This window comes from Spinacia oleracea, chromosome 3 (genome assembly GCF_020520425.1).
Source record: "Spinacia oleracea cultivar Varoflay chromosome 3, BTI_SOV_V1, whole genome shotgun sequence".
In the NCBI taxonomy this organism is placed as follows: Eukaryota; Viridiplantae; Streptophyta; class Magnoliopsida; order Caryophyllales; family Amaranthaceae; genus Spinacia; species Spinacia oleracea.
This window is the reverse complement of record NC_079489.1, coordinates 112,436,256-112,462,810: the sequence shown is the minus strand read 5'-3', so window position 1 is coordinate 112,462,810 and position 26,555 is coordinate 112,436,256. Positions and strand designations below refer to the sequence as shown.

General features: G+C 34.0%; 1 protein-coding gene and 1 long non-coding RNA gene across 2 annotated transcripts; one reads left to right on the top strand and one right to left on the bottom strand.

Moving 5' to 3' along the window:
* Window positions 1-877: 877 nt before the first annotated feature.
* LOC110791729 (uncharacterized) lies at window positions 878-5,980 on the bottom strand. The gene is made up of 2 exons (XR_002534180.2): window positions 3,991-5,980; window positions 878-1,397 (listed from the first exon to the last, which is right to left on the bottom strand). It is a non-coding gene; the product is annotated as an uncharacterized lncRNA (long non-coding RNA).
* Window positions 5,981-9,389: 3,409 nt separating this feature from the next.
* LOC110791728 (phosphoglucomutase, cytoplasmic) lies at window positions 9,390-26,316 on the top strand. Its single transcript, XM_021996489.2, has 18 exons — window positions 9,390-9,713; window positions 11,359-11,440; window positions 17,222-17,277; window positions 17,572-17,685; window positions 17,766-17,828; window positions 17,945-18,064; window positions 18,490-18,590; window positions 19,699-19,758; window positions 19,850-19,949; window positions 20,037-20,194; window positions 20,267-20,362; window positions 20,762-20,825; window positions 21,014-21,095; window positions 21,187-21,362; window positions 22,516-22,592; window positions 25,495-25,627; window positions 25,754-25,870; window positions 25,955-26,316. Exons 1-18 carry the CDS (start codon window positions 9,633-9,635, stop codon window positions 26,024-26,026), a joined length of 1,752 nt encoding a protein of 583 aa, XP_021852181.1. The 5' UTR covers window positions 9,390-9,632; the 3' UTR covers window positions 26,027-26,316.
* Window positions 26,317-26,555: the final 239 nt, after the last annotated feature.

Genomic DNA, 26,555 nt, shown 5'->3' with positions numbered 1-26,555 from the left:
ATTGGATTACTAAAATATCCTCAACACTTATAGAATATAGAATATAATGACAACATACTCAATAGAAAAATCTCAAAGAAGCATGTTAATCAATCTAGCCATTTCAAATAAATTCTTACTGATACGTGTCGTTTATCGTATTAAATTAAAAACCTATCTTAGACCTTCAAAAATATTAACAAGTAGTAAAAAGGGTAAGAAAGAGTCGATCCCACGAGGAGACTCATTAACTACTAAACCTCAAAGCTTAGCCAATGGAATTAAATTGAACATTACTTACCTAAACTATATACATCTATTTACCTATTTACATAAAAGGGGGATTTTGAGATCATACTAACCAAGACACACATTGGATAAACATTTAATACTACTAGTACTACTATTATATACAAGACTGACAACACAAATCTACCCATCCAATTTTCATGACTTTCACCAGATTGAGTTCTATGATAACTAATATAACCAATCGTGAGAAATTAACCAACATAATCCATTAGACTAATTGTAGAGACTTAAGTAACAAAGACTCCCTGTACTCCCTTAAATCGTAATCAATTATGAACTAAGCCAAATTGACTCTAAACCACTCTAACTTACACAAATATGTTCGCAACTTGTATAATTTAGAAAATGACAGCATTATAAACTAGGAGCCCTAATTAGTCCTAACTAATCTAATCACATAAATGCTTAGACTAATTAGATTGAGTTTACTCATAATCTATACTATAACCATAATCGCAGGCTCCAATATAAATTAAGTGCTACTCATTATACGATCTAAACTAACCCAAATCATATAATTAGCAATCAAAAACAATCGTACATAATGAAAGATAACAACCAAAACATACGAATGTAATCTTGACAATGAATAAATAAGAAAACCCAAATAATAATTAAAATCGAATAAAACTCAAACAGATTATAAAATCCCAATCAATATTTCATACTGAAAACTCAACCAAAGCAATCTAATAAATAAGCAAGTATACAAAAAAGTATGAAATTGGAGTAATTGAGTAAGAAAAGAACTCATGAATTTGTGCTCAAGAACACCCGAACGAACTTGGCTTCGACCCCGCGACTCGTTGTTGCTCTTGTTCGACCTTAGATTCGAGACTAAGCTTTCTTCTAATGGTTGTCTTCTCTCCTTAATTACCCAATTCAAAACCCAATTGCAACCCCTCAACTCACAAATTTATGGTTCGATCTCCTTCAAGGTTCTTTCACCCATTTTTGCTGCTTCTAGACTATCTTCTGTTGGTTTAACTTCCTCTGGTTTCTCTTCTTCTGGTTGATCTATTTGAAACGCGTAGATTAATCTCTCTTGATCTATATACTTCCTGATTCGCTTGAGTTTAGAATTAGGTGTGCCACCACTCATGCACCTGAAAAGTAAAAACTTAAAGAGTTAGTTATGTTATGCAGATTTAGACGAACGCATACAAACTAATCTGAACATTCTAAAGCTTTGTTTGCTGTTATAAAATAATCTTTCAGGATATGGGCTACAGAACATAATTAAATATACAACGGATTTAGAACAAACATCTTAACAGATCAAACTTTCACAATCTTAATTATGGGGTAATTTGTTTTAGACCTGCAGTATACTTCAGTATATAAACATAAACGAATTCAAAAGTTCAGGACCTTAGGTCATAGAATTAACTCAATAAGAACATAACACTTAATAATACTTAGAATTCAAGGTGGCCTTGCATTGATTATCCTTTTATACTTTCTGAAATCCCAAATTATTTGAAAAAAGGGATACAGAACGTTCAAAGAATTGAAATAAGACTCCTATCATGCAGTTAAGTTAATAAAAGGCAGTAATGAAAGCAGATAGAAGATTGCTATTTAGTTAAAGCCAGTGCTTTATGTTTTAGGTGTCTTTTTGAAAATAAGAAAATAAACAAGAGCTAGTTTAAGATTCATACTAAAAGATAAGACAAGAACTTGTTAATATTTAGAACAATCATCCTAAACACATCAGAGTTTTCACTTCGTACACAAAGTTAAAACAAGATAATATCATGCAAAAAGAAAATTATGCAAACATGACATTAACATGTTACTGTTATGCACTAGAAAATGTCAATTTTATTAAAACAAAGTTGCTTACAAAAATTAGCCAAAGTGAAAAAAAAAACGTAGAGTATATACATGTACTCAAAAAAGAAAAAAAAAATCGGCTAAACCATAGACATTACAAACATGGCCCCTAGCACAAGAAAAATGCCTACCTTCCATTTTTTTCTTTTACCTACTTTTATTACAATAAAAACAAAGACCAGATATTAAGATATACAGAGACATACTAATTATCAAACTTGGTATAGATTATCTACGGCTAACCTGATATGATTTCACCAATACATATCATAGCAAATACTGAAAATACGGTGTCAAGTAGACCAAGCAGACAATTTCAGATGATATAAGTTCTCGTTATTAAATTCCAAAGGTTTCCTAGATAATTCAACCCTTATAGCCATCTACCAGTGAGTAACCCACAGTACAAGACACTTGAAAACTAGATGGTAAAAATAAAAACTAAAGGCACCAGTCACTCACAAAGTTAAAATTAACCGATTTAACTGCTTAAGAGCCAATAAGGGGGAATGTAAATGGAACTTATAAGTCAAAGTTAAACATAATAAGCCCATTAAGAAATACCTACTTATATAAAGCATCCAGACCCTTTTTTTTTCGTGCTACGCAAATGTAAAATAATTATGTCATTAGGAAAAAATTTAAGAACACTCGATTTCTTAATAATTTATATACTAAGCTATAGAACCTGATACTAATGACATAATATAAACTAAACTAGCAGACATAAAACAACCAAGATAAAAAGGATTCAAGTAACTTACACACATTATTTAACTAGTTACTCATGGAAATTTGTATACGTAATGCATGATTGACCTTGGGTATAGCTATGAAGAAAGTTATCTACTGACTATACAAGTATATTTATAAGAGATTAACTAGACTTTGACATTTAAATTAAAAATAGTCTCCCCGGCAACGGCGCCAAAATTTGATACGTGTCGTTTATCGTATTAAATTAAAAACCTATCTTAGACCTTCAAAAATATTAACAAGTAGTAAAAAGGGTAAGAAAGAGTTGATCCCACGAGGAGACTCATTAACTACTAAACCTCAAAGCTTAGCCAATGGAACTAAATTGAACATTACTTACCTAAACTATATACATCTATTTACCTATTTACATAAAAAGGGGGATTTTGAGATCATACTAACCAAGACACACATTGGATAAACATTTAATACTACTAGTACTACTATTATATACAAGACTGACAACACAAATCGACCCATCCAATTTTCATGACTTTCACCAGATTGAGTTCTATATATAATAACTAATATAACCAATCGTGAGAAATTAACCAACATAATCCATTAGACTAATTGTAGAGACTTAAGTAACAAAGACTACCTGTACTCCCTTAAATCGTAATCAATTATGAACTAAGCCAAATTGACTCTAAACCACTCTAACTTACACAAATATGATCGCAACTTGTATAATTTAGAAAATGACAGCATTATAAACTAGGAGCCCTAATTAGTCCTAACTAATCTAATCACATAAATGCTTAGACTAATTAGATTGAGTTTACTCATAATCTATACTATAACCATTATCGCAGGCTCCAATATAAATTAAGTGCTACTCATTATACGATCTAAACTAACCCAAATCATATAATTAGCAATAAAAAACAATCGTACATAATGAAAGATAACAACCAAAACATACGAATGTAATCTTGACAATGAATAAATAAGAAAACCCAAATAATAATTAAAATCGAATAAAACTCAAACAGATTATAAAATCCCAATCAATATTTCATACTGAAAACTCAACCAAAGCAATCTAATAAATAAGCAAGTATACAAAAAAAGTATGAAATTGGAGTAATTGAGTAAGAAAAGAACTCATGAATTTGTGCTCAAGAACACCCGAACGAACTTGGCTTCGACCCCGCGACTCGTTGTTGCTCTTGTTCGACCTTAGATTCGAGACTAAGCTTTCTTCTAATGGCTGTCTTCTCTCCTTAATTACCCAATTCAAAACCCAATTGCAACCCCTCAACTCACAAATTTATGGTTCGATCTCCTTTGTGTTGTCTGCTTCTCTGTGTGTGTTTGAGGGGTTGAGATGCAAATTTATATATGATAAACCCTAATTTTTTACCGGAGATATCGGAAGTAGAAGATTAGTGCGGTGGGATTTCTGTTGCCGAGAAGGAAGGCGAAGAGATTTTTGCTGGTTGAAAACTTCATCCTCTATTAACCCACGTATATGTGTTTAGGTAGTGGGCTCTCCGAATATTTAGGAATTTAGTGGGTCTTTCTCATTTAACTCCCAAGTTTTGGTATATAGCTAACTGCTGTACCCGGGTACAGCCAGCTCTGGCTGTACCCAAAACAACGCGCTTATATTGTTTGTTCATTCTTGTCGACTGTTTGTTCTTTTTTATTGTACTGTTTGTTCATTCTTATTGTATTGTTTGTTCTTTCTTGTTGTACTGTTTGTTCTTTCATGTTGTACTGTTTGTTCTTTCATGTTGTTTTTTAAATTCATCATCAAATTTTCATAATTGTTGTATTTTTTGTTCTTTCTTCTGGAATTTTATGTTCTTTTTTATATTGTTTGTTCTTTCTTGTTTACTTGTTTATTTGTTTGTTGATAATAATCATATGGTTAATGTTCATAATTAAACTCTTCATTAATCTTTATTCTTTCTTTTTGTATTGTTTGTTCTTTCTTGTTGTACTGTTTGTTCTTTCTTGTTGTTTTTTAAATTCATTCATCAAACTTATTGTTGTATTGTTTGTTCTTTCATGTTGGCTTTAAAATTCATCATAAAATTGTTCATAATTGTTGTATTGTTTGTTCTTTTTTCTGGGATTTTATGTTCTTTTTTATATTGTTTGTTCTTTTTTGTTGAATTATTTTTTTGTTTATTGGTTTGTTCATAATAATTATCTGCTTTATTGTTTGTTATTTCTTGTTGTATTGTTTGTTCTTTCATGTTGGCTTTAAAATTCATCATAAAATTGTTCATAATTGTTGTATTGTTTGTTCTTTTTTCTGGAATTTTATGTTCTTTTTTATATTGTTTGTTCTTTTTTGTTGAATTATTTGTTTTTTCTTGTTTATTTGTTTGTTCACAATAAATATATGGTTAATGTTCATAATGAAATTGTTCACTTCATTGGTCTTTTATGTTTTTACAAGCGCCTATATTGTTTATTTCCAAATAAATAAATAAATGTTCATTTTCAAAATAGTAAATGTTCATTCCAAATAAATAAATAAATGTTCATTTCCGAAATAGTAAATGTTCATTTTTGTACCAGTATTTGTTCTTTCTTGTTGTATTGTTTGTTCTTTCATGTTGGCTTTAAAATTCATCATAAAATTGTTCATAATTGTTGTATTGTTTGTTCTTTTTTCTGGAATTTTATGTTCTTTTTTATATTGTTTGTTCTTTTTTGTTGAATTATTTGTTCTTTCTTGTTTATTTGTTTGTTCACAATAAATATATGGTTAATGTTCATAATGAAATTGTTCACTTCATTGATCTCTTATGTTTTTACAAGCGCCTATATTGTTTATTTCCAAATAAATAAATAAATGTTCATTTCCAAAATAGTAAATGTTTATTCCAAATAAATAAATAAATATTCATTTCCGAAATAGTAAATGTTCATTTTTGTAGTTTATTTCCAAATAAATAAATAAATGTTCATTTCTAAAATAGTAAATGTTCATTCCAAATAAATAAATAAATGTTCATTTCCGAAATAGTAAATGTTCATTTTTGTACCAGTATATTAATGTTCATTTTAAACAACACAAAACGACATCGTTTTGGATGGGGTACAGCCAGCTTTGGCTGTACCCGAGTATAGCCAAAAATTTGCGCGTTTTGGTTGATATAGAAATTTAGTGGGCTTTCTCAATTTGAGTGGAGATTGATTTAATGAGACTTCCTTCACAATTTCCTTATGTTGGTATGATGTTGGAGGTATTAAAGATAGAGTATAACTCCTCTATTTTAATTGTAGCTTCATGGGCTTCCTTCACTTAGGTTGCAGTAGTGAAAACTTTCTTCACTTAATTCCCACGTCTTCTCTTTTTATGATTGTAATAGCTTTTTTTATCTCGTATAATTCCAACGGCTTCGGCTTCTCAAGAGATTAGCACCTGTAACATAACCGAGTAATATTTAGGTTAATTTAACAATAAAATATAAAATAAAGAAAAATATACTTATAATTTATTAAAAGTAACTAAAGACCCAAAATAATAGATTAAGGACGGCTATATAACTAAAATAAGGAAATAAATATATGTTAAATAATGCACTTATCACTTACCATTGTAATCAATCTGTTTATATGCGTTCGGCTCTATCTAACTTATCTGTTTCTTATATTCGCACGCATCGCATTTATATTATATTTATACATGTTATTTCAGGTTTAAATGTAATAACACAAATCTGTTTCTTATATTCGCACGCATCGCGTGCATATAAGACTAGTTTTTTTTTTCTTTTTTTTTTGTGTGTGCATATAAGACTAGTTATGTATAAAAGGTAACTACTTAACCTCTTTCAAATATTTATCCCTCAATTTTTTTTACTATAATATAAAAATTAAGTAAAACATGTTTTACTTAAAAGGCTAGATAAAAATGAACTCGATGTACACTAAATTTATTATACACCTTATGCGTATAAGACTTTTTATTTTTATTATGTACAATATAATTACTATGGAGTACACAAAATTTTTTGTTTCGGCAAACTATAACATATATTCTTAGTTTTTTTTTTTTTGGTGTTAGCACCCGGTTCACCCTTAGGGCTAATCGGATTGAGTTCTAGGTGGTTAGGTTTCAATCCCCTCCTAATTGTTGTTGCAGGGATCGAATACAGGTTCTTCCTACCAAGTTCAGCTCCAATCATCACTGAACCAACAAGCAATCTATCTATTACTATATACTAAAAGAGACACCAGGAATGACACATGTCATTTCCTGGTGAAAAATTTTCCCGCCAAAAACTCTTTCCTAAAAAGATATATTTATTTTATTCTTTTTTTATTTTCTCTCCTTTTGTATAAATGTTTATATATGGAAAAAAATATAGGATCATGGAATATGTCATTATTAAAATTTTGGTAAGATTTTAGTCAAACTGTCATGTCAATAATAGAAAATATTCTTACTCGATATTTTGGTCAAATTAGCATATTAAATATATCAAATATTTTAGTCAGATCATCGATCATATTAAACATATAAAATATATAATACGTAGTAAGTTAAAATATGATAAAATGAGTACATTCGAGATTATTAATTACACAATAGATTTAAGGGATAAATAATTCAATTAAATTTTTTATAAAAAATATAGTCAAATAATAATTTTTAACACAAATTCTTATTTACAAGGGTTGTACAATAAATATTGTACACCGGAGTAAAAGTTAACTCAAAATGCTTAAAAGTTAAGCTTATATATGTAAAAGTTACGGATTTTTCATGAAATACCCCCGAATTTTGGCGTAATTCACCAAATGCCCCTCGACTTTCAGAAATTCATAAAATACCCCTATTTCAATACTTAATACACGAAGTACCCTTATGACATCATCAACCCTGATTAACCCAATTAACGCACCCATTAACCCATTTTTTCCCAATTAATCCACTAAACTCCTAACTACCCCATTTTTTTTCTTTTTTCTTTTCTTTCTCCCCTATTTCTTCTTCCAGTTTCTTCTATAGATGTCAATTTCTTAGCTCCACCAGGACCGCCTCTTCACCATCGTGTGTCGTCAGCTCCGTCGACTTGCCATCCACCACCAAGAAACAATAACAACATCAGCCACAAGTAAAAACAACCTCTCTCCTCCTTCTAATTAATTAACCTCTTCACTTGAATTCAATTGAATTCAACAGGAATTTTTCGATCAATTGAATTCACCAGAAAACGTTGTTGGTCAACCTTGCAATTCCCTCCTCTCTCATGTCCGTCTTCTTGTGCCTCCTCGTTGCACCACCACCAGCCAGCACCACTTCCTCCACCTTGTTGAACCGAATCCTTCCATTAGAGAAATGATTCGATTTCTCTCTCCTCAAATCACCATCACCTTCTTCCCCACCTCTCATGCCTCCGCCTATGCATAGGGTTACGACTTCTTCGGCTCCTTCTTCTTCTGTCGGGGGAATCAGCGCAGCGACGGTGGTGAAGCTTCGAAGAATACTGACCATAAGATGGACGCTAGGGAATTTCCCCCAAAAAATTGATTGATTGATTTTGCTTATATGCGATTTTAGTATTTGATTTGATTTTTTGCGATTTTCGAATCTTAATTTACATTCCTGGAGAGCTGGTAAACGAGATGATGATACTAGCTCGAAAGCCAATGGATTGATTGCAGTGTTGACCAGGGGAGAGAGGAAGCAGAGGGAGGGAAGGCGTTGGTGGGCGTTGGCAAGGGTGGATGTGTGTTGTTTTGGTAGGCGTGGACAAGGGTGGAGGCGGAGGTGGAGGTGGAGGTGGAGATGAAGGAGGGGGATGTCAGAAACATGGCTGCCATGATAGTTGAGGTGGATGATGAGTTAATGGAAGAAGGGGGAAGAGAGAAAAAAGAAAGAAATGGGTGGGTCGTGGTTTAATGGGTGGGCTAATTAGGTTGATTATGGGTGTTAATTAGGGATTAAATGAGTTAATTAGACGTTAGTTGGTTGATTATAGGTTTGATGACGTCATTAAATATATTTGGCGTATTAAGTTTTGAAATAGGGGTATTTCGTACATTAAGTTTTGAAATAGGGTTATTTTATGAATTTCTGAAAGTCGAGGGGCATTTGGTGAATTACGCCAAAATTCGGGGGTATTTCATGAAAAATCCGTAAAAGTTATCTATTTTTTAGTGATTTTTTTTTTCATTTTAATAAAATTTATTTCTTCAAAATCACTAATAATGTATAAAATTATTCATTTAACTATTTAAAATGTTTATCTATAAACTTTTTTTTACTAATATAAAAGTTAATCAAAATTAGGTTAAAGTTACAAAAAAATGAGTTAAAGTTATCTTGGTGTACAATAAATTTATTGTACACCTTGTGTGCGCAAGACCTTTTGAATTTTTAAATATCCGTGTGTGCACGGGACCTAATCTAGTTGGTACATATAATTCTCAGTGACTAAAACTTGTTTGTTTTAAAAATCATAGAACCGGACTTAGCCAAAAGACTTAATTTGAGTTCCGTTAAATAAGGGAAAAAAAAGACTCATTTTGATAATTGGTACTGTTGTAATTTTAAGAACCATAAATAAAAGTAACAGAATACTAAACCATTAATAACTTGTCTGATCCAATTTTACGCTTTATAATGAGCCACTCCCGTCCCACCTCACTTTGACACTAGATTATCTCTCCAATTGCCACCTCGAAATCATAAATTCTGTAAGCTTACGCCTTTCCTTTCTCTCTCCTCTCTTTCTCACTAACCTTTGCATCTCGACATTGAACCAAGGCAAGCATCAATGGCTACATTCAAAGTTTCTCGCATTCAAACCAAGCCTTACGATGGCCAGAAGCCAGGAACTTCTGGTCTTCGGAAGAAGGTCGTCTAATCTTTCAATTTTTTCTTTGTTTTTGTGATCCTGTTTGCTTAAATTTTGATCTAATCCAATGCGTTTGTGTTATTGCATTGTTCGATCTTATTGGCAGTGATATTTGATCAAATTCAGATCCGTATTAGATGTCAATTTTGCGGTGGTTTTTGTGTTTTCGACGTTTCTCATTTTTCGCAGTTGTTGATGAACATGATTTTATGAACTATTCAGAATGTTGTCAGGACCTGAATTTGGACTTGCAAATCATAGTTAAATAACTTCGGATGATTGACCTCTTTTGATTATATTACATGTTATGATGTTTGTTAGCGTGTGATTGCTTCATTGCGTGATTACTAAAACTTGATTATTTATTTATTTTATCTGATTTTTCGAATTGGTTTCCCGTGGAACACCACGAGATCCAAAATAGTCGGATCGACACATGTTTGGATAGTTTATTAGAGAATATGATAATTACCATAGAAAATTTTGTTAGGATTTGGATTTGGACTGGCAAACATGATTGTAGATAAATGTGGTCGTGGCCAATGCCATATTGTTGAATGATTTAGGATACTTGACCTCTTCTGGTTATATAACATGGTGACATTTGATGTTTGTGATTTCATCAATTCCTACCGACTTTCATGTGCACCTTTGTAGAGATCTATGATGGTGGGATCGTTACGTGTTCGGATAGTTGATGTCATCTGTTATCCTTATAAGTTCTAGTTTTTCACTCTGTAATTTGGTTACAAATCAGTATTTCACCTTAAGTTTCAATACGGGCTAATATGGCTTTGTCAAATCAATGATTTAATGTTTTAGCTTGGTAATAGTAAGAGTATCCTATGTGCCATGCTGACACCGAAGAGGAAACAAGGCACCGAATTATAAACAATTCATAATTTAATGAAGAAAGATTTTTAGTGCACGGGAAATCCTTCGGGTTTATGATAATTAAAACTCATTTAGAGTAACATACTCCAATATATGGGCATAATATGCACTTAACTTATTAGTTAGTATTCTTAGTAATGACTTATGAAGAATTGTTTCAAAATGTTAAAAATAAAGTAACGCTATAAGCAAGTTAATATCAATATGGATATCTTAAGTTATGGATATTCCCTTCAGTTATTTTCATTTAGTTAAAGAGTTTTAGAGCCGCAGTATACATTCTTCATGTTTATTAAAATGATCTAAAAAGTAATACCCTTCATAAATTTTGTTGTGAACATTAGAAGAATTTTATCTGTATTAGACTATTAGATATTAAAAAAAAAGATACAATGGAAAAAGAAATTAAAATTTTGCATGGAATGATTCAGGCTATATACTATATGCACAAAGTAAATGAAACTCAAAGAAAATGTTTACTTTTGGTACTTTGCCTATAATTCTTTTTGCGTACTACTTTGTTATCTTCTCATTGGTCCTTCGAATGAATGTCAAAACACTTTTTTTTGGGTGCAAGATTGCCACATGATAGGATTTTCATCCAACTTTTTCGTTACTTGTTTTATGTGTATAGAAACCATGTGAAGTGAAAAAAAAAATGCTTAGAGTAACTACTGATTAGGCCAAATAAATTGAGGGTGGATGAAAATTGATACCCTTGTTCATTCTTTGATTCTTTCCCTTTATCCAGGTTAAAGTGTTTGCGCAACCTCATTACTTAGAAAACTTTGTTCAGTGCACATTCAATGCCCTCACAGCGGATAGGATAAAAGGTGGGTTTAACATTTTCCTTTCATGCAGTTTATAAATTGGCTGGACTTTATAATGTTTTGAATTCCATATTTATTAACTTTCGCAATATATTCATGATGATAAATTCTTTGCATTGTGGTAGTAATATTGTATTGAGTGTGTTGTGTGAAAGACTAGAAGAAAACTCAACTTAGGTGGATAGGAAAAACAACAACAGCAATACACGTAAATACAATTCCCCATTATTTTGATATTCTAACAAAAGGTTTCTTCTTCATTCTTTCCATTCTCAAAGTGATAAAACTAAAAAAGGAGGTTGAAATCCTTGCTCACCCCTCCCCCTAAATCTAAACCTAGCAATAACTGATGTTGTAAGAAGTGTTGCTCAGTACTCTTTCCTTAGTACTCATTTCTGTTGCATTTTTTTTAAATGATAATCATAATTGTCATCCTTTAGAGTTTACTGTTACTTGCAGTTTGTTTGGATTTAGCTAATGTAATTTCTAAGTTCTTTGTTATGATTCTAGGTGGAACAATGTATTGTGCATTGACCTAATTCATAATCCGAATTCCGAAATTGCTAATTTTCAAAGTAAAAGATGAAAATTAGTTACTCCCTCAGTTCTTGAATGTTAGTCCCTTTAGGAATCTAAGATAATCCAACATAAGAACACTTGTCATATGAATTTTAATAGAATCCAACCTATGTGATTAGGATAGAGAAATAATTAAGGGGTTTGATGGCTACAAAAACTTACTTAAGAATAAACAAGTAGATCATTTGAATATCTATGAGGGTATAATGGAGATAAGTGTTGGGAAACATAAGGAAAGATTCCAAATGAGACTAATAAAAAAAATAACTCAATAAGAAAAGGAGACTAACATTCAAGAATGGAGGGAGTATTATTATTGCTAATTTTATTAGAGGTAAAATTATGAAATTCAATTTTAATATTACTAAGAGGTAAATTTGCTTAATTCCACTTCAGTGAGGACCTTTCCTTTCTCCTTTTGAGAGCATAGCACCTAGTTTTAAGCTGCTAATGGAAGAGTCTTTGGGTGATTGTGATGTCCAGGGTTTATTAACGACTTTTTGTTTTATATAGAAGTTATGTTCTTGAAAGATAAGTTGAAAGTGTGGTATAAGGACTTAAGGAGGCATTTGGAGATTGATTCCGACTTTGTAATGGAGAAAAAGAATTCTTTAAAGCATGGAGCTTAAGAATAGCGGTTCAATCAAGTTAAGAAGATGAAAGTTAAGTGGGCAAGAGAGGGGGATGCTTGCTCAAAATCTTTTTCAAAGTTATGAATGAGAGGGGAGGGGGAGAAGGGATAGTGATAATGAAAGGTGTTCAAAGATGTTGATGTTATTTAAAATTTAGAGATCTAAAAGTTCATAAGATGTTCATTTAAAAGTGGATTTAATGCTTAGGATTGAGGGTTGCGCACAAATCTTCTCTTTCTGAGGGGGAGGTTTCTATGTAGCTGGTTGGAGAGACTTGTTGAGGAGTTTGGACAACATTGTTTGTTAGGGATATGGATAAGACAGCGGGCTCCTAGTTTTACGATGGTCTTTTACACCCTGGTGTTATGATCAAGGATGACTTGCTGGCCATTCATCATTAAAGCTGTATGATCTCGGTTATTGGGGTAGAGGATTTCAAGTTAATTGTCCACGTTCACAAAAATCTTCCTTCCATCAACCATCCGGAATTAGCATCCTATCACTATGCATTCGTGGTGCACAATTACAAACCAAATTGCCATTAATGAGTTGGTTGATTGATTAGAAGAGTTGCTTACCTACACCGTCTTTCTGTCCGGTGTGCTCATGTAGGGGGCAGGCATATTATTGATGCAACTATTGTCTCCAATGAAATAGTGGATCAGAAAGCATGTAGGAGGTGTTTTTTTGGGAAGGCATACAATAAGTGACTTGGAATTTTCTTGATGTAGTTGAGTCGGCCTTATGAGGCGTTGGATTAGAGGTAGTTTGTCTAATTCTTTTTCTATTTATTTCCATATTCACTTGGTCACGACTCTCAAGAGAGTTACGGACAAACCTCTATCAATTTTTCTGTTTATTTAACTGTTAGTGTTCTTGGCAGATCGCTAGAAAGGGTATGTCAACACTATTCTATTCTAAGTAATATGACTTTGATAAATTTTTAGAAGGTCCTCACATGTTATAGATCTTTGAGGTCATTTCAGATTCCACTGTTTGAATCTCTTTTTTTTTTCCCTCCGTGTCTATCCCTCTTCAAACCCTTGAGAGTATCCAAAAAATATTAGTGATTAAGGAGAGCCGTAATTGTATGAGTTTAGGGATGTGAGGAAGGACCATCTCGTGAGATGGGGTTTAGCTTGCTGTCTGGAGAAGGAGGTTTTACTTTTTGTAGAGTGATTTCTAAATAATTGTTCTTGTGGGAAAATGGTTGTGGCTTAAGTACTGTGATTTCAAGAGCAAATATAGGTTGCATAAAAACGTGGTTGGATGATGTTTTCATTAGGGGGTATAACATGATTTCCTTTGGAATTATGTTTCACAAGTATTCCTCTTTGGTGAGGTTCAAGATTAAGGCGGGTTGCCTGCACTATTTTGGAGCATGTTTGGCAAGGGAGAGCAATCTTTTTTGTCTGACACGACCACTCGATATATCTTGTCATCATAATGCTTCCCTGGCCCATGACAAGGAGTTAGAGGATTTTAGATTGTGGATGGGCATGGTCTTTTTCATATAAATCGTTTCTTTGTTTCTTAATCATGCCCTTTGATGTCTATCTTTTCAGAAAAAAATGTTCTCTTAGGCGAGAGTCTTTGTGTGGACATTTTTTTTTTTTTTGGTAAATCAAAACATTGCATTGCACCTAAATATATCTTTACAACCTCATCTTCACCTCCGCTGCAATCAAACCAGGCATGACTCCTCGCAAAATGGAAGAAACACATTAAGGCCTTAACAAGGCCAAGAAACAGACCTAGTATAGATAAATCAGTTACAGATATTAAACATTGTAAAGTGTAGAGGTAGAATGATAGGTAGGAGAGTGAATGTAAAGGATAGGAATTGGTTTACATCTTCGTGAACTTTCCTTGGTCTGTCTTTTGGCCTTTTTAAGGCTTTAGTTTGTTTCTTCCCTTTGTTTTGCGAGGAGTCATGCCTAGCAGGTTTGCTTGCAGCGGAGGTGAAGATGAGGTTGTAAAGATATCTTTAGGTGCAATGCAATGTTTTGATTTATCAAAAATAAAAAATAAAAAATGTCCACACAAAGACTCTCGCCTAAGAGAACGTTTTTTTTCCTGAAAAGCTAGACATCAAAGGGCATGATTAAGAAACAACGAAACGATTTACATGAAAAAGACCATGAATATTGGGAAAGTCATCGTGTCTTCTCCTCCCTTGTTAACTTCCCCTCCATGGCTCCTTCTTCAATCCAGCATTCATCCAATTTTTGTTAAAAATAAAAATTCCTGAAGCATATTTTACAAAAAAATATTCTCCGGGAACACATCCTTCAAAACATAATTCGCCATTTCTTATCAAAATATGCATACCATTTGAGAAATCTAATACTTGCTCGTCAATTGAAGAAGATATTTTGAAATTGATTCCATCAAATCTTGGTATGGAGTAGGAGATTAGATCCATTAGCTTTGATTTTGTTGTTTGGTTTTTGTTTATGGAGATGGGGTTCAGGGGAGACCTCATTTGTCATTTTTTGTCGTCTTTTATATATACTCCCTCTGTTTTTTTTAAGTGTTGAATTTGTTAAAATAATATGCGAATGGAGTAAGTAGTTACTCATTCCGTCCCAACTTAGAGTACCCGTTTCCTTTTTCATCCGTCCTAATTTAGATTGGCCCTTTATGTTTTTGGCAAGGACTCACTAGTACTTTATTACTTCTTTCTTCCACTACTAAAACCTAGGGTCCCACACTTTTTCTTATTCGTTTAAAAATACTCCATTATCTCATTCTACCTTTTTTTTTCCAGTAAAATAATACTCCGTTCTTTTTTAGTTAGACACAATTGTTTTATCACGTTTTCCAATGATTTCAATCATAAATATCTTTAATTATCAATGGGTAAAAAACTAAAAATTATAGAAAGTTGATATTATAAATCTATATAATGAAACGGTTATAACAGGACCCTACGTGACTATATTTTTTCTGAAGTATAAACCACAATTTATAGTCAAAGTAGTTATAGAAATAGTGTTAAAAGTCAAATTGTGTCAACTAAAAAAGAACGGAGGAAGTATTTGATAATCACGCTCTAAAATTTTACCAAAAATTGTGTGTCAACATGATAAGGGGGTACTCTAAATTGGGACGAAAGGAGTAATTTTTTATTGTAAGAAATTGATTTTAGGCGAATTATTTATAGTGGGAAAAGATGGTGTGAGTATTTGTAAGGACCATATGAGAGAGGAATAAGTTAATATAATTGGGAGTGGGGACCATGAGAGGAGAGTCTAATTAAATAGTTTAGTATGTTTTCAATTATAGAAGTGTGACACTTAAAAAAAAGGGCGATTTATGAAAGTGTAATACTTATTAAAGAGCAGAGGAGTAAACTCTTTTTCTTACGAGAAAAGGTAATGGCGATGTATTGACACCATTGCGCCAATGTAATAGCAAAGGAGTGAAAGAGAAAGGACGGAATTTGAAGGTTGAAGAAAGGGCATTAATTCTTACAAAGTTTTTCCATATTCTAATATGCTGAAATTGAAAAAATTACAGATCAATTTTGTAATAGACTAGATAAGTGGATAATAGTAAAAAACATAGAGAAGAAGATGGAGATTTTTTTTATTGATAATCCGCAAAATACAGAGTATAAAGCTAGGTATCAAGCTAACCAACTCCCCTCTGTGTTATCTGCTTTCTTAGTCAAGTATCATTTAACCGAGTTAAACTGAAAGTCTGAAAACTGACAGTACCTTCCCTTTTGCCAGTTCGTTACATGTTTTTCATTACCTCTTATTTTCTCAAAGTAGTAAATTGGTCAGTTTTGCAATTATAAGGGCGAGGATTAAAAAGCCTCTTTATGTACAGTAGTGCTATGTACATTTAAGATTCCATATACTAGGCAAGGGTGTGCTGACTGTGTTTGAGGCGTTGAGTTAATGTTATGGTTTGGTGTAACGTTCTATAACTGACCATACACAAGCTCATACCCCTGAGAGTAGGTAGCAAATCTAAAGTGCTGAGACTTGTCTAAAAAACTTCTCTGTATAACGTCTTCTGCTAGTTTTTTCCTTCCTTTGTATAACTTCTCTGTAACTTTCTGTCTTTCCTTTTAACGTCTTCTGCTAGTTTTTTCCAAATTCAAAGGTGCTTAGCAATGAAATTATCATATGAAAATTGCCTTTGTGCTGCGAAATTGTTTACCTGTTTATGGTCTACTTAGAGTTGAGACTAGTGGCTGTCTCTTACCAAACAAATGAAGGTCACAGATGAAAATCCACTTAAACTATGAGAGAATGTGCAAAACAATGAAGTCCCCATCTCTATCCTCTTCGGAAGGAGAGATGTAGAAATGGAGAAGAGAAGTCCCAGCAGATTAAAGAGGTGTGATTTATTCAATGAGATATTCAAACAGTCTTCTTTATCAAAGTTACCAAGAGAGTATATTATATTACGGTTTCTTGAACTAGTGTTGGTTGAACAGTATAGTGGCTCAGGTGTTTGTCAATATTCATATGGGTAGAGTCACAATTTGAACTGCGATATGCGTACGGTACTTTTCTGTGTAGCCAGTTGATTAATTGGTTAATGCATGTCAATGCAGGTAAAACACTTGTTGTTTCAGGCGACGGGCGTTATTACTCCGAAGAAGCTATCCAGGTTTGCTTGCCAACCATATTGTTCCCTCTTCCTGCTTACTTTTTACATTTTACAATGTTCTTTTCTGTTCGATAATACATATCAGTTATGTACCAAATTTTTGTATGTACCCAACATTTATTTTGAGCCAAATTTCAGTGTGGGTTTGTTCATGTGGAGCTTTGTTGTTGTCCTGATGTACATGCCTGTCACCTGATTCTCTTTGTGAAATGCATTCCTTGCATTTTTATTTTTGGAAGCTGGGGTTTTGTTAACATATATTTGTTTTCTGTTGCTTCCGGCTCAAAACGACAGATTATTATTAAGATGTCAGCTGCAAATGGAGTTAAATGTGTTTGGGTTGGTCAAAATACACTGCTTGCAACACCTGCCGTCTCAGCCGTGATACGTGAAAGAGTTGGGAAAGATGTAAGTTTGGCATATTCGCAGGTTGTGGGAGTTTTTCAAAAGGTTTCATGTTAAGTTAATACTTGGACTTCTGATGATAGGGATCTAAGGCTTCCGGGGCATTTATATTGACTGCCAGTCATAATCCTGGAGGCCCTAATGAGGTTTGTTTATCCTACAGTTGTAGCATAATTCATAAATGGTGAATTTGGAATTCTGCAAAATCTATTTTAGAATTCTGCAAAATTTATTGCTCATTTGATCTTCCATTTCTATGCAGGACTTTGGAATAAAGTATAACATGGAAAACGGAGGACCAGCTCCAGAGGGAGTTACTGATAAGATTTATGAGAATACAACTACCATAAATGAGTACCTGACTGCTGAAGATCTGCCTGATGTATTGTTTTCATACATGAAGATGATGGTCTGAATGGCCCATTTGGTAGATGGTAATAAATGGTGGAATGGTTGAACTTGTATGTTAATGTAACTTTTGTAAATAAAGCCACATGTCAATGTCCATGGTAATGAAACTTGAACCCCAAAGATGTGTTTTCTTTCATAAATTTCCATTACCAGTCATAGGGTGGTAATGATATCAAGATGATGAAGTGAGTTAGTCGGACTGAACAAAGATAGATGTTTGGAGATGGACAAGAATTTCCATGGACATTGGCTTGGGACTTTCCTTATAAGTTACATATATGTATATATTCTTTACCATTACTGTCATTTTTTTACTGCCTACAAAATAGGCCATTAGTTTAATACGGAGTAGTTTGGTATTTTAGCATTTGTCAAATTGGTTTCTGTTTTTTCCAGGTTGATATCTCTAAAGTAGGCACAACTAGCTTCTCAGGTCCTGATGGAAAATTCGAGGTTGAAGTCTTTGATTCAACTGATACCTATGTGAAGTTGATGAAGTAAGTCTAAAAAATGGCTTTTACAATCCGCAAGTCTAATGGCTTTTACAATCCGCAAGTCTAATGGCTTTTACAATCCGCATGTGCCTTCTCAGGACCACATATTATCATTTGGTTTTCAGTGGATTGAATCCAGGCCTCCAGGGTCCATTATTTTAATTTTCTGTAAAATATCTTTTTAAATCAGATAAATTTGAACATGCTTTTGTGCTGTTGTTATTTCTTATGCCATAAAGAATTCAAGACTTAAGCTTCTTTGTTGTTACGTAGATTTCAGTTCACCACTTTGGGTTGCATGTCTGTTCTAACTAGGCATTAGGAAGAGTTAACTAGGCATTAGGAAGAGCTATTAAAGTCTCTCTAGCTTCGAAGTGGTGTTTGAAAACAGTTCAATGCCATGCCTTTGATGTGCCAAATATATCCTTAGGTGTGGGCCTTATCCTTAGCTGAGGTGCATGATGTGCCAAGTATTTTCTTGGGTGAGGGCTTTGGCTGAGGTACATGATTGGGTAATATCTAAAAGATTGTTTTTCAACAAATTGGGTGAAATTCTGAGGGTGTGAAAATGTCCATTCTATTAGATTTACTGCAGTATGGGGCCCCAAAATCTATACTTCGATAGAGGAGCTGCAATTTTTAGACAGGAGGTATGCATGCTTAGGATTCTTGCTACCAGATGATGCATAACATCCTTGCATCATTGCTTTAAATAATTTGTTGTTAATCTTAGGAAATTAGCTTCAATTGGACGACCCATCTTCTATCAAGAGCTTTCTGTACACTGGTTTTGTAGTGATCGGTGACCCATATTTTAAATTGTTCTGGTCCGTGGTTTAGGCCTTAGGGTGAATTAGTGCTTCCGCTAGTTAGCATTTGAAAACAAATTTCTGTTAAATCTTTGACATAGTATATTACTCAAGTTTTTTTATATTGAAGAAAATCTATTCTTCTTGTGTAGGAACTTTATCGGCCATAAACTGAATTTTTTTTGCATTCTTAAATTTTTTATTTTCAAAATTTTGGCCGCCTTATATTAATTGTTATAGGCAATAAAATCTTTTGGCATCAACTTGGATAATGACGTGTAGTCTCTGTGTTGCATGAACAGGTCAATTTTTGATTTCGAGGCTATTAAAAAGCTGCTCTCATGTCCAAAATTCACATTCTGGTAATATACATGAGATTGATATCGAAGCACTTATGTTGTAACCATATGCTATGTCTGCTAATTTTCTGTTGGTATTCCTCCCCATTTCTAGTTATGATGCCCTTCATGGAGTTGCTGGTGTTTATGCTAAGCGTATATTTGTAGAAGAGCTTGGCGCCAATGAGAGTTCGCTGTTGAACTGTACACCAAAGGTCAAATGGTTTTTGTGCTGTTTGATTTTATTAAACTATTGTCTGGGTCAAAGAGATTCCTTAACTGTCGCTCTTGCATCTTTATAGAAAGATTTTGGTGGAGGGCATCCTGATCCCAATTTGACTTACGCGAAGGAATTAGTCCAACGCATGGGATTGGGCAAATCAAACACGGAAGGTGAACCGCCTGAATTTGGTGCTGCTGCCGATGGTGATGCTGACCGTAATATGGTACTGGGTAAAAGGTAGGTTCTACGTTTGAAGATTGAGGTCATGTCTTGCGAGGAACTTCTATATCTAACTTGTCTTTTTCCTAGGTTTTTTGTGACCCCCTCGGATTCAGTTGCTATTATTGCTGCTAATGCTGTAGAAGCAATTCCATACTTCTCTGGTGGTCTGAAGGGAGTTGCTAGGTATGTTTAAGGGTTACTAGTTCTGTTTTATCTTGTTTTCATACAGTTTGTTCTGGCATCTAGCTCCAGTCTGTTGGGTTTTGTGGATTTCGGCCCTTTTTTCTAGCATTGTGTATGGTGTGTACATACCTGTTGCTGCCCTCGGTATTAAACATTCTTAGACATGGTAAAAATTACTCGCTTTATCAGTGATGTAACATATACTGCAACAATGGTTTTCACCGTGTTTAAGCATCTTGAATACTTTTCTCCTCCATAGTCATTTCTGGACATTGCATCTATTTCAGTGTTAGTATGTTGTACAGCCATATTTTTGTGAAATTAGTTGAACAATAATTTCTTCCTTTCTTTCGGATCATCATGTCTATTAAAGTACCTGCATTTGCATTGACTTTTCAGGAGCATGCCTACTTCTGCTGCTCTGGATGTTGTTGCGAAAGCCCTTAATTTGAAGTTCTTTGAGGTGACTATTGATCCTCGTCTTTAGTTCTTATAACTGATTTCTTGAGCTGTTTTCTTTCCCTCTTCTTTCACTTTATAGTTCACAGGTTCTCTCTCTGTCATAAATAATTTGCCTCATTTTTCCCTTTGGAAGCCATTTAAAGGTAATCTGATGGATGCCATAATTTGCATTATTTTACATAATATCAGGTGCCCACTGGATGGAAATTTTTTGGTAACCTGATGGATGCTGGACTTTGTTCAGTATGTGGTGAAGAGAGTTTTGGAACTGGTATGTCTTCATCTTCTGTGTTCCTTGTTCATATGTGATGTCTAATGAACTTTTCAGGATTTAGAGTGATTCCATTGAGCTTGCTGAACAGGCTCTGATCATGTACGCGAGAAGGATGGAATCTGGGCTGTTTTGGCATGGCTATCTATTCTTGGACAGAAGAACAAGGATAAACTCAATGGAGAAAACCTTGTGACCGTTGAAGACATTGTTCGTCAGCATTGGGTTACGTATGGCCGGCACTATTACACAAGATATGACTATGAGGTACTCTCTCTTTTCCCAACTGTTTGCCCACTGCTAAATTATCTCATTCTGTATACTGTCCCACATACTTACTTGTCCCGTAGAATACCTATGGGGTATTACTTGTCTATATTAAATACCTACTCATCCGTTTCAAAATGATCTTTAGTACACTTTCTGTTTTAGTATGTTTCATAATGTTCTATACATTAAGCATTATTTTATTTTTGGACATGAAAATTTAATATCTTATCCTAAAATAGTTACAACTTTCCACTCATTTTCCTTTATATTCATTTTTTTCTTACACCCAACCTTAGTTTTAAAAAGCGCGCTTTTTTGCGCTTAAAGCTCGGAAGCTCAGAAGCTCACAACAAAACGCTTCTGCCAGCCGAAGCCTAGCGACATACAAGAAGCGCGCGCTTCCTAGCGCTTCGATGCTTCTGCGCTTCCTAGCGCTTTTGCGCTTCTTGTAGTCTGGGCACATCAGACCCTTCTTTTTTATAAAAAATAAAGCCACGTGACTCTAATCTTCTTTTTTAAAGTATCACGTGATTTCTTTTTTTGAAAAGCGAATATTTGGGAAGTTTTTGAAAACCCTAGTGCAATTTTCTCCCGTAGCCGGATATCTCTAGCCTTCTCGCCGGATTTCTCCCATCAGATTCTGAATTTTTCTTTCATCGTTTTGATTTCTCTTTTTTTTTCATCTTTTCTTTCCATATTTTCTCCATATTTTCTGAACTTTTGAAAATTTATTATTTCTTTCCGGGTGCGCTTCGCCTACGAAAAGCGTGCGCTTTTGCTTTGCGCTTAAGCTCCAGGGCCCTTTTGCGTTTCAGTGCGCTTCGCGCTTTTTAAAACTGAGCACCCAACCCACATTTTTACACATCTATCTTACTTTATCCATATTTTATTATATTCACTCACCTTTTACACACTTTCCCTATTTTGACTTAATATTGTGCAAATAGTAACCGTAAAGATCATTTTGAAACGGAGGTAATATGCAGTATTACTTACTTGTTTATATTAAGTACTAGTCTTGTGCATTACCTTAAGAGACAATTAAATTTAATTAAAGGAGTATTTGTTGTGCATCTTATGAGCTTGGCATTACCATTTTGTTTATCATTTGATATCAATTAGTTAGTTAATAGAAAATTGTTTCCTCAAGAATGTTGATGCAGGTGGTGCAAAAGAACTTATGGCAAATTTGGTCAATCTGCAATCTGATCTCTCTGAAGTTAACAAGTAAGCCGACGTTCTATATTTCAGTTCATGTGATTGTAAAGTTGCTTAATTTTGATCGTACATGTCTATTTGCATCTTGCGGGATGCACAATTGATCAATGAATCAAAAGTACAGTGAGACAAACTTCCATTATCATATTGATAAGGAAACTACATGAATGGTATATTAGAAGCAACTAGCCTTTAGTATGAATTAGAGTTTTTTACTGGATTCTGCAAATTAAGTCGTATAAATAATGTTATCTGCTCTAATCCCTGGGAAAACAGGAAGTTATTAATTGCCTGGATTAGCTTTATGTTGTGTTTTCAAAGTGAACTATGATAAACACATCCAGCAGCCAGTAGCGGACCTTGGATATTTTCTCTTTTCTTTGGAGATCGGGGGGGGGGGGGGGGGGGGGGGGGGTTTAAGTCTTAGAAAATTTCTAATATGCATTTAGTATTTTATCACTAAAGTTAAGCTACCTTATTTTCACTGAAAATTGGATAAAAAACTAATTTATTCTTATGCATTTTGGGGTATTTGTTTAAGGGAATTAGAGGGAAAGGATAGTGATAAGGGGTGGAAATAGAAGGAATAGCTTTTTCTTTTTTGAAAAGAGGATCGTAGAACTAAGCCAAGCTATACTTTCGCGGGCGACTCGTGAATTTCTTACCTACTATGTCTAGCGCAAGCCTATGTAAGCTTGGAATCGCTTCATTACAGCCTAAGATACATGCTAGAGAACAGACGGTGGAAGAACTAGGAGAGGCCAAGTCCACACGGGATTGGATACTGAACCTGATAGACCGATCGGTGCGTAACTTTAGCTTGTATCCCGCTATGGTTACTATAAATAGAATCAAATAATAAATAGTGTAGTGAGCCTACGGCAACAAACATGGCTCAAGAATTCTCACATTTATAAATCTTAGTATCAAAAGTAAACGACAAGTATGAAATCTGAGTAAGAGGGGGTGGTGTAATAAAGAGGAGGGATAAGTATAAGTTTAAAAGACATATTTACCCTTTAATGAAAAGGAAGGAGGAAAGGTATAAGGTGAGGGAGTTAGTAATGGTATTTTAGTAACTTTATTACTTATCCCAATCTTCCAGCCTGTACCAAACATGGGAAAACATTTGTGTTGTTTGTTTTATGCTTGTCTCAATCAGCTGAATACTAGCAGTCGAACAATCTAACAACAGGCTGATCAAAACATATAAAAGTACTTGAAAGTAGAACTTTTAAAAATTGTCTTATCCAAACTAAAAAATAAAAAATTGTAGGCTAGGGGAATAGGAATTTATTGACCGAGCATCCCTGATGGATGATCGATTATGATGATGATTCTAACGAGGAGTCAACGAAGACTACAATGTAACTCCAACATGGATCAAAAATGAAAAGATAGAACTGGAGTTATAGCTTGGGGAGAAAAAGGGAAAAAAAATTCAATGTCAAACCTAATGAATGATAATAGTGTGACGTGATGCAATGACATAATTATTGAACATAGTACTTCTGTTCCTCATATTTTTGGGCATTTTCCCTTAATAAGGATAGTTACACTTAGACCTGTCAAAAATCGACCTGACCCAAAAACCGACCCGAACTTGACCCGAAAATACTGGGTCTTGAACAAGATTTTTGTTACCCGTAATCCGATTTTATCTGAACCCGAGCAACCGGAAAAGTAATGGGTCAAAACCCGACCGAACCCGTTTTGACCTAACCGATTGAATATCATTGTATTTATAGTAATAAATGAGATTATGAAGAATTTTAAGCATATCAAACACGTTATTATTGTTGGGTGTAATGTGATTTAATTTGAATTATACGCTATTTGATGGTTGAATTCAAGTTCTATATGACCTACTCAATTTCCTTTTACCTCTGTTTTTTTAGTTTTATTCTCTGCTTTTTAAAGTTTTACTTGCTTTTGCTTTATTCTGTCTCTGGCCATTTTTCCTTTTACCATCCAAAACCCCACAACATGGGACCCAAGTTGCCTATTCCTCAACAATACCCAAAAAAAAAATGACTGAGTTGAACCTAGGAAAACAGGAGTATTCCAGAACATGTTGACTAGTTTCCAGTAATATGTGAAGAAAGAAATCCAATGCACATCACACTCATTTGTTGCTCTATCATTCCTTGGGCTTGCTTCTCATATTGAGCCGATTGGCTCCTGTGAAAATATGACCACAGGTTTAAATGAATACTTTACTGAGCTGAAGTGTTATTCATTGCCGGACCTATGCTTTGTTTACAACTCTCAACATTTTGGAGATCGGATGTTTTTGTTGGTTATTATATGTACTTGTGACACTGTGATGATTAATGATGACATCGTTTGCTGGGCGGGTGAGCAAGTGAGGGATGATTGTTCATATGCCAATTTTATATGTCAATAGGGATGATATTCCTATTCTCGATTGTTCATATGCCAATTTTATATAATTTATGGACTAGGGTGTAAAGGAGACTAGAAGAATATATGTATATTGGTAAGCAGGTAGGCTGCTGGTAGCATAAAATGAAAGAGTGGCTTGGGTCTGCTAGTATCAAGAAAAAACTAAATAGCTAATTCTACTCTTAGATATGTAGGTTGGTAATTATTTGGTTATTCCATCCTGGAGTTCGTTCAAGCAGGGTAAGTTGCAGGATGCAGTTTTTGACTCAATGGTCGTATTTGACAGCTACTGGATTTGGCACTGTTAACATATGGATTCTTAACATTCTGAGAAACTCCTATTATATTTAAATAGTTGGAGCTGCCGTTGAAATGTTGTGAATCCATAACATTTTTCATGCAAGTTTCTCTAAGTATCACTTTAATACATAATGACATTCAAGGTCTGCTTTATGTTATCTGAAGTTCTGAACTCCGAAGCTTTTCTGTCCCCTGATCTAACTAGGATCGTGAAGGGAGTAAATTCTGCTGTGGCCAATGTGAAGAGTGCTGATGAGTTTCAATACACTGATCCTGTTGATGGCTCAGTTTCAAAGCACCAGGGTATTCGCTACCTGTTTGAAGATGGCTCACGATTGGTAAAGAGCTTCTATTTAGTAAAATTATATGGGTCTGTGATCTTATTAAATTGAACGGTTCCTGTGTGCTCTCGCTAATGTCTGATGTTTTGCTTTGGTTTTATGTTTGACCATTAATTAATGTAGGTGTTCCGCCTTTCTGGAACTGGTTCGGAAGGAGCTACAGTTCGTGTGTACATTGAGCAATATGAAAACGACTCCTCAAAAATTAGCAGAGACTCTCAGGAAGCACTTAAACCTCTTGTGAGATTGTTCAACCATTCACATAAACTCTGGTTACCACTTTCTTCCCATGGTATTCTTACCTTTAAATGCACTCTATTGCAGGTGGATGTTGCCCTAAAGCTTTCTAAGATGCAAGAGTTTACTGGGAGGTCCGAGCCAACTGTTATTACATAAGTTGAAGTATTTCAGAGAAATGCCACCTCCTGGCATATTGAGTCCTTGGTTTTTTACCTGGTATTCGTCAGAGGCGAAATTAATTTTGTACTACCATACTTTCTGCAATTTTTGGTTGTGGATGTTTTAAAAAAGGAGGTTTTCTGTTGAACATTTTTGAGTTCAGAGTTGTCAACAGGCAACTTCTAAGTCCCTCATGCTCGAGTTGATCACAGGAGGATTACTCAGAACAAATGATACTGATTTATAGAAACACCTATTATACAGAATATTTTCTATATTTTGTTCAAGCGAGTAAAAGCTACCGCAATGTTCTATCTCGCAATGGTTAGTTATTAAATTCTTAGGCCCAGTTCTTTAGAGCTGAACCGAAGTGAACTGAATTGAACTGAACTGAATTGAACTGAACTGAATGCTCCTGAGCTGAACTGATTTGAACTGAACTTAACCGAATATTCTAAAATAAATAATAAATGATTAATGATTATTAATAAATTATTAATAATAAATAATAAATTATTAATGATTA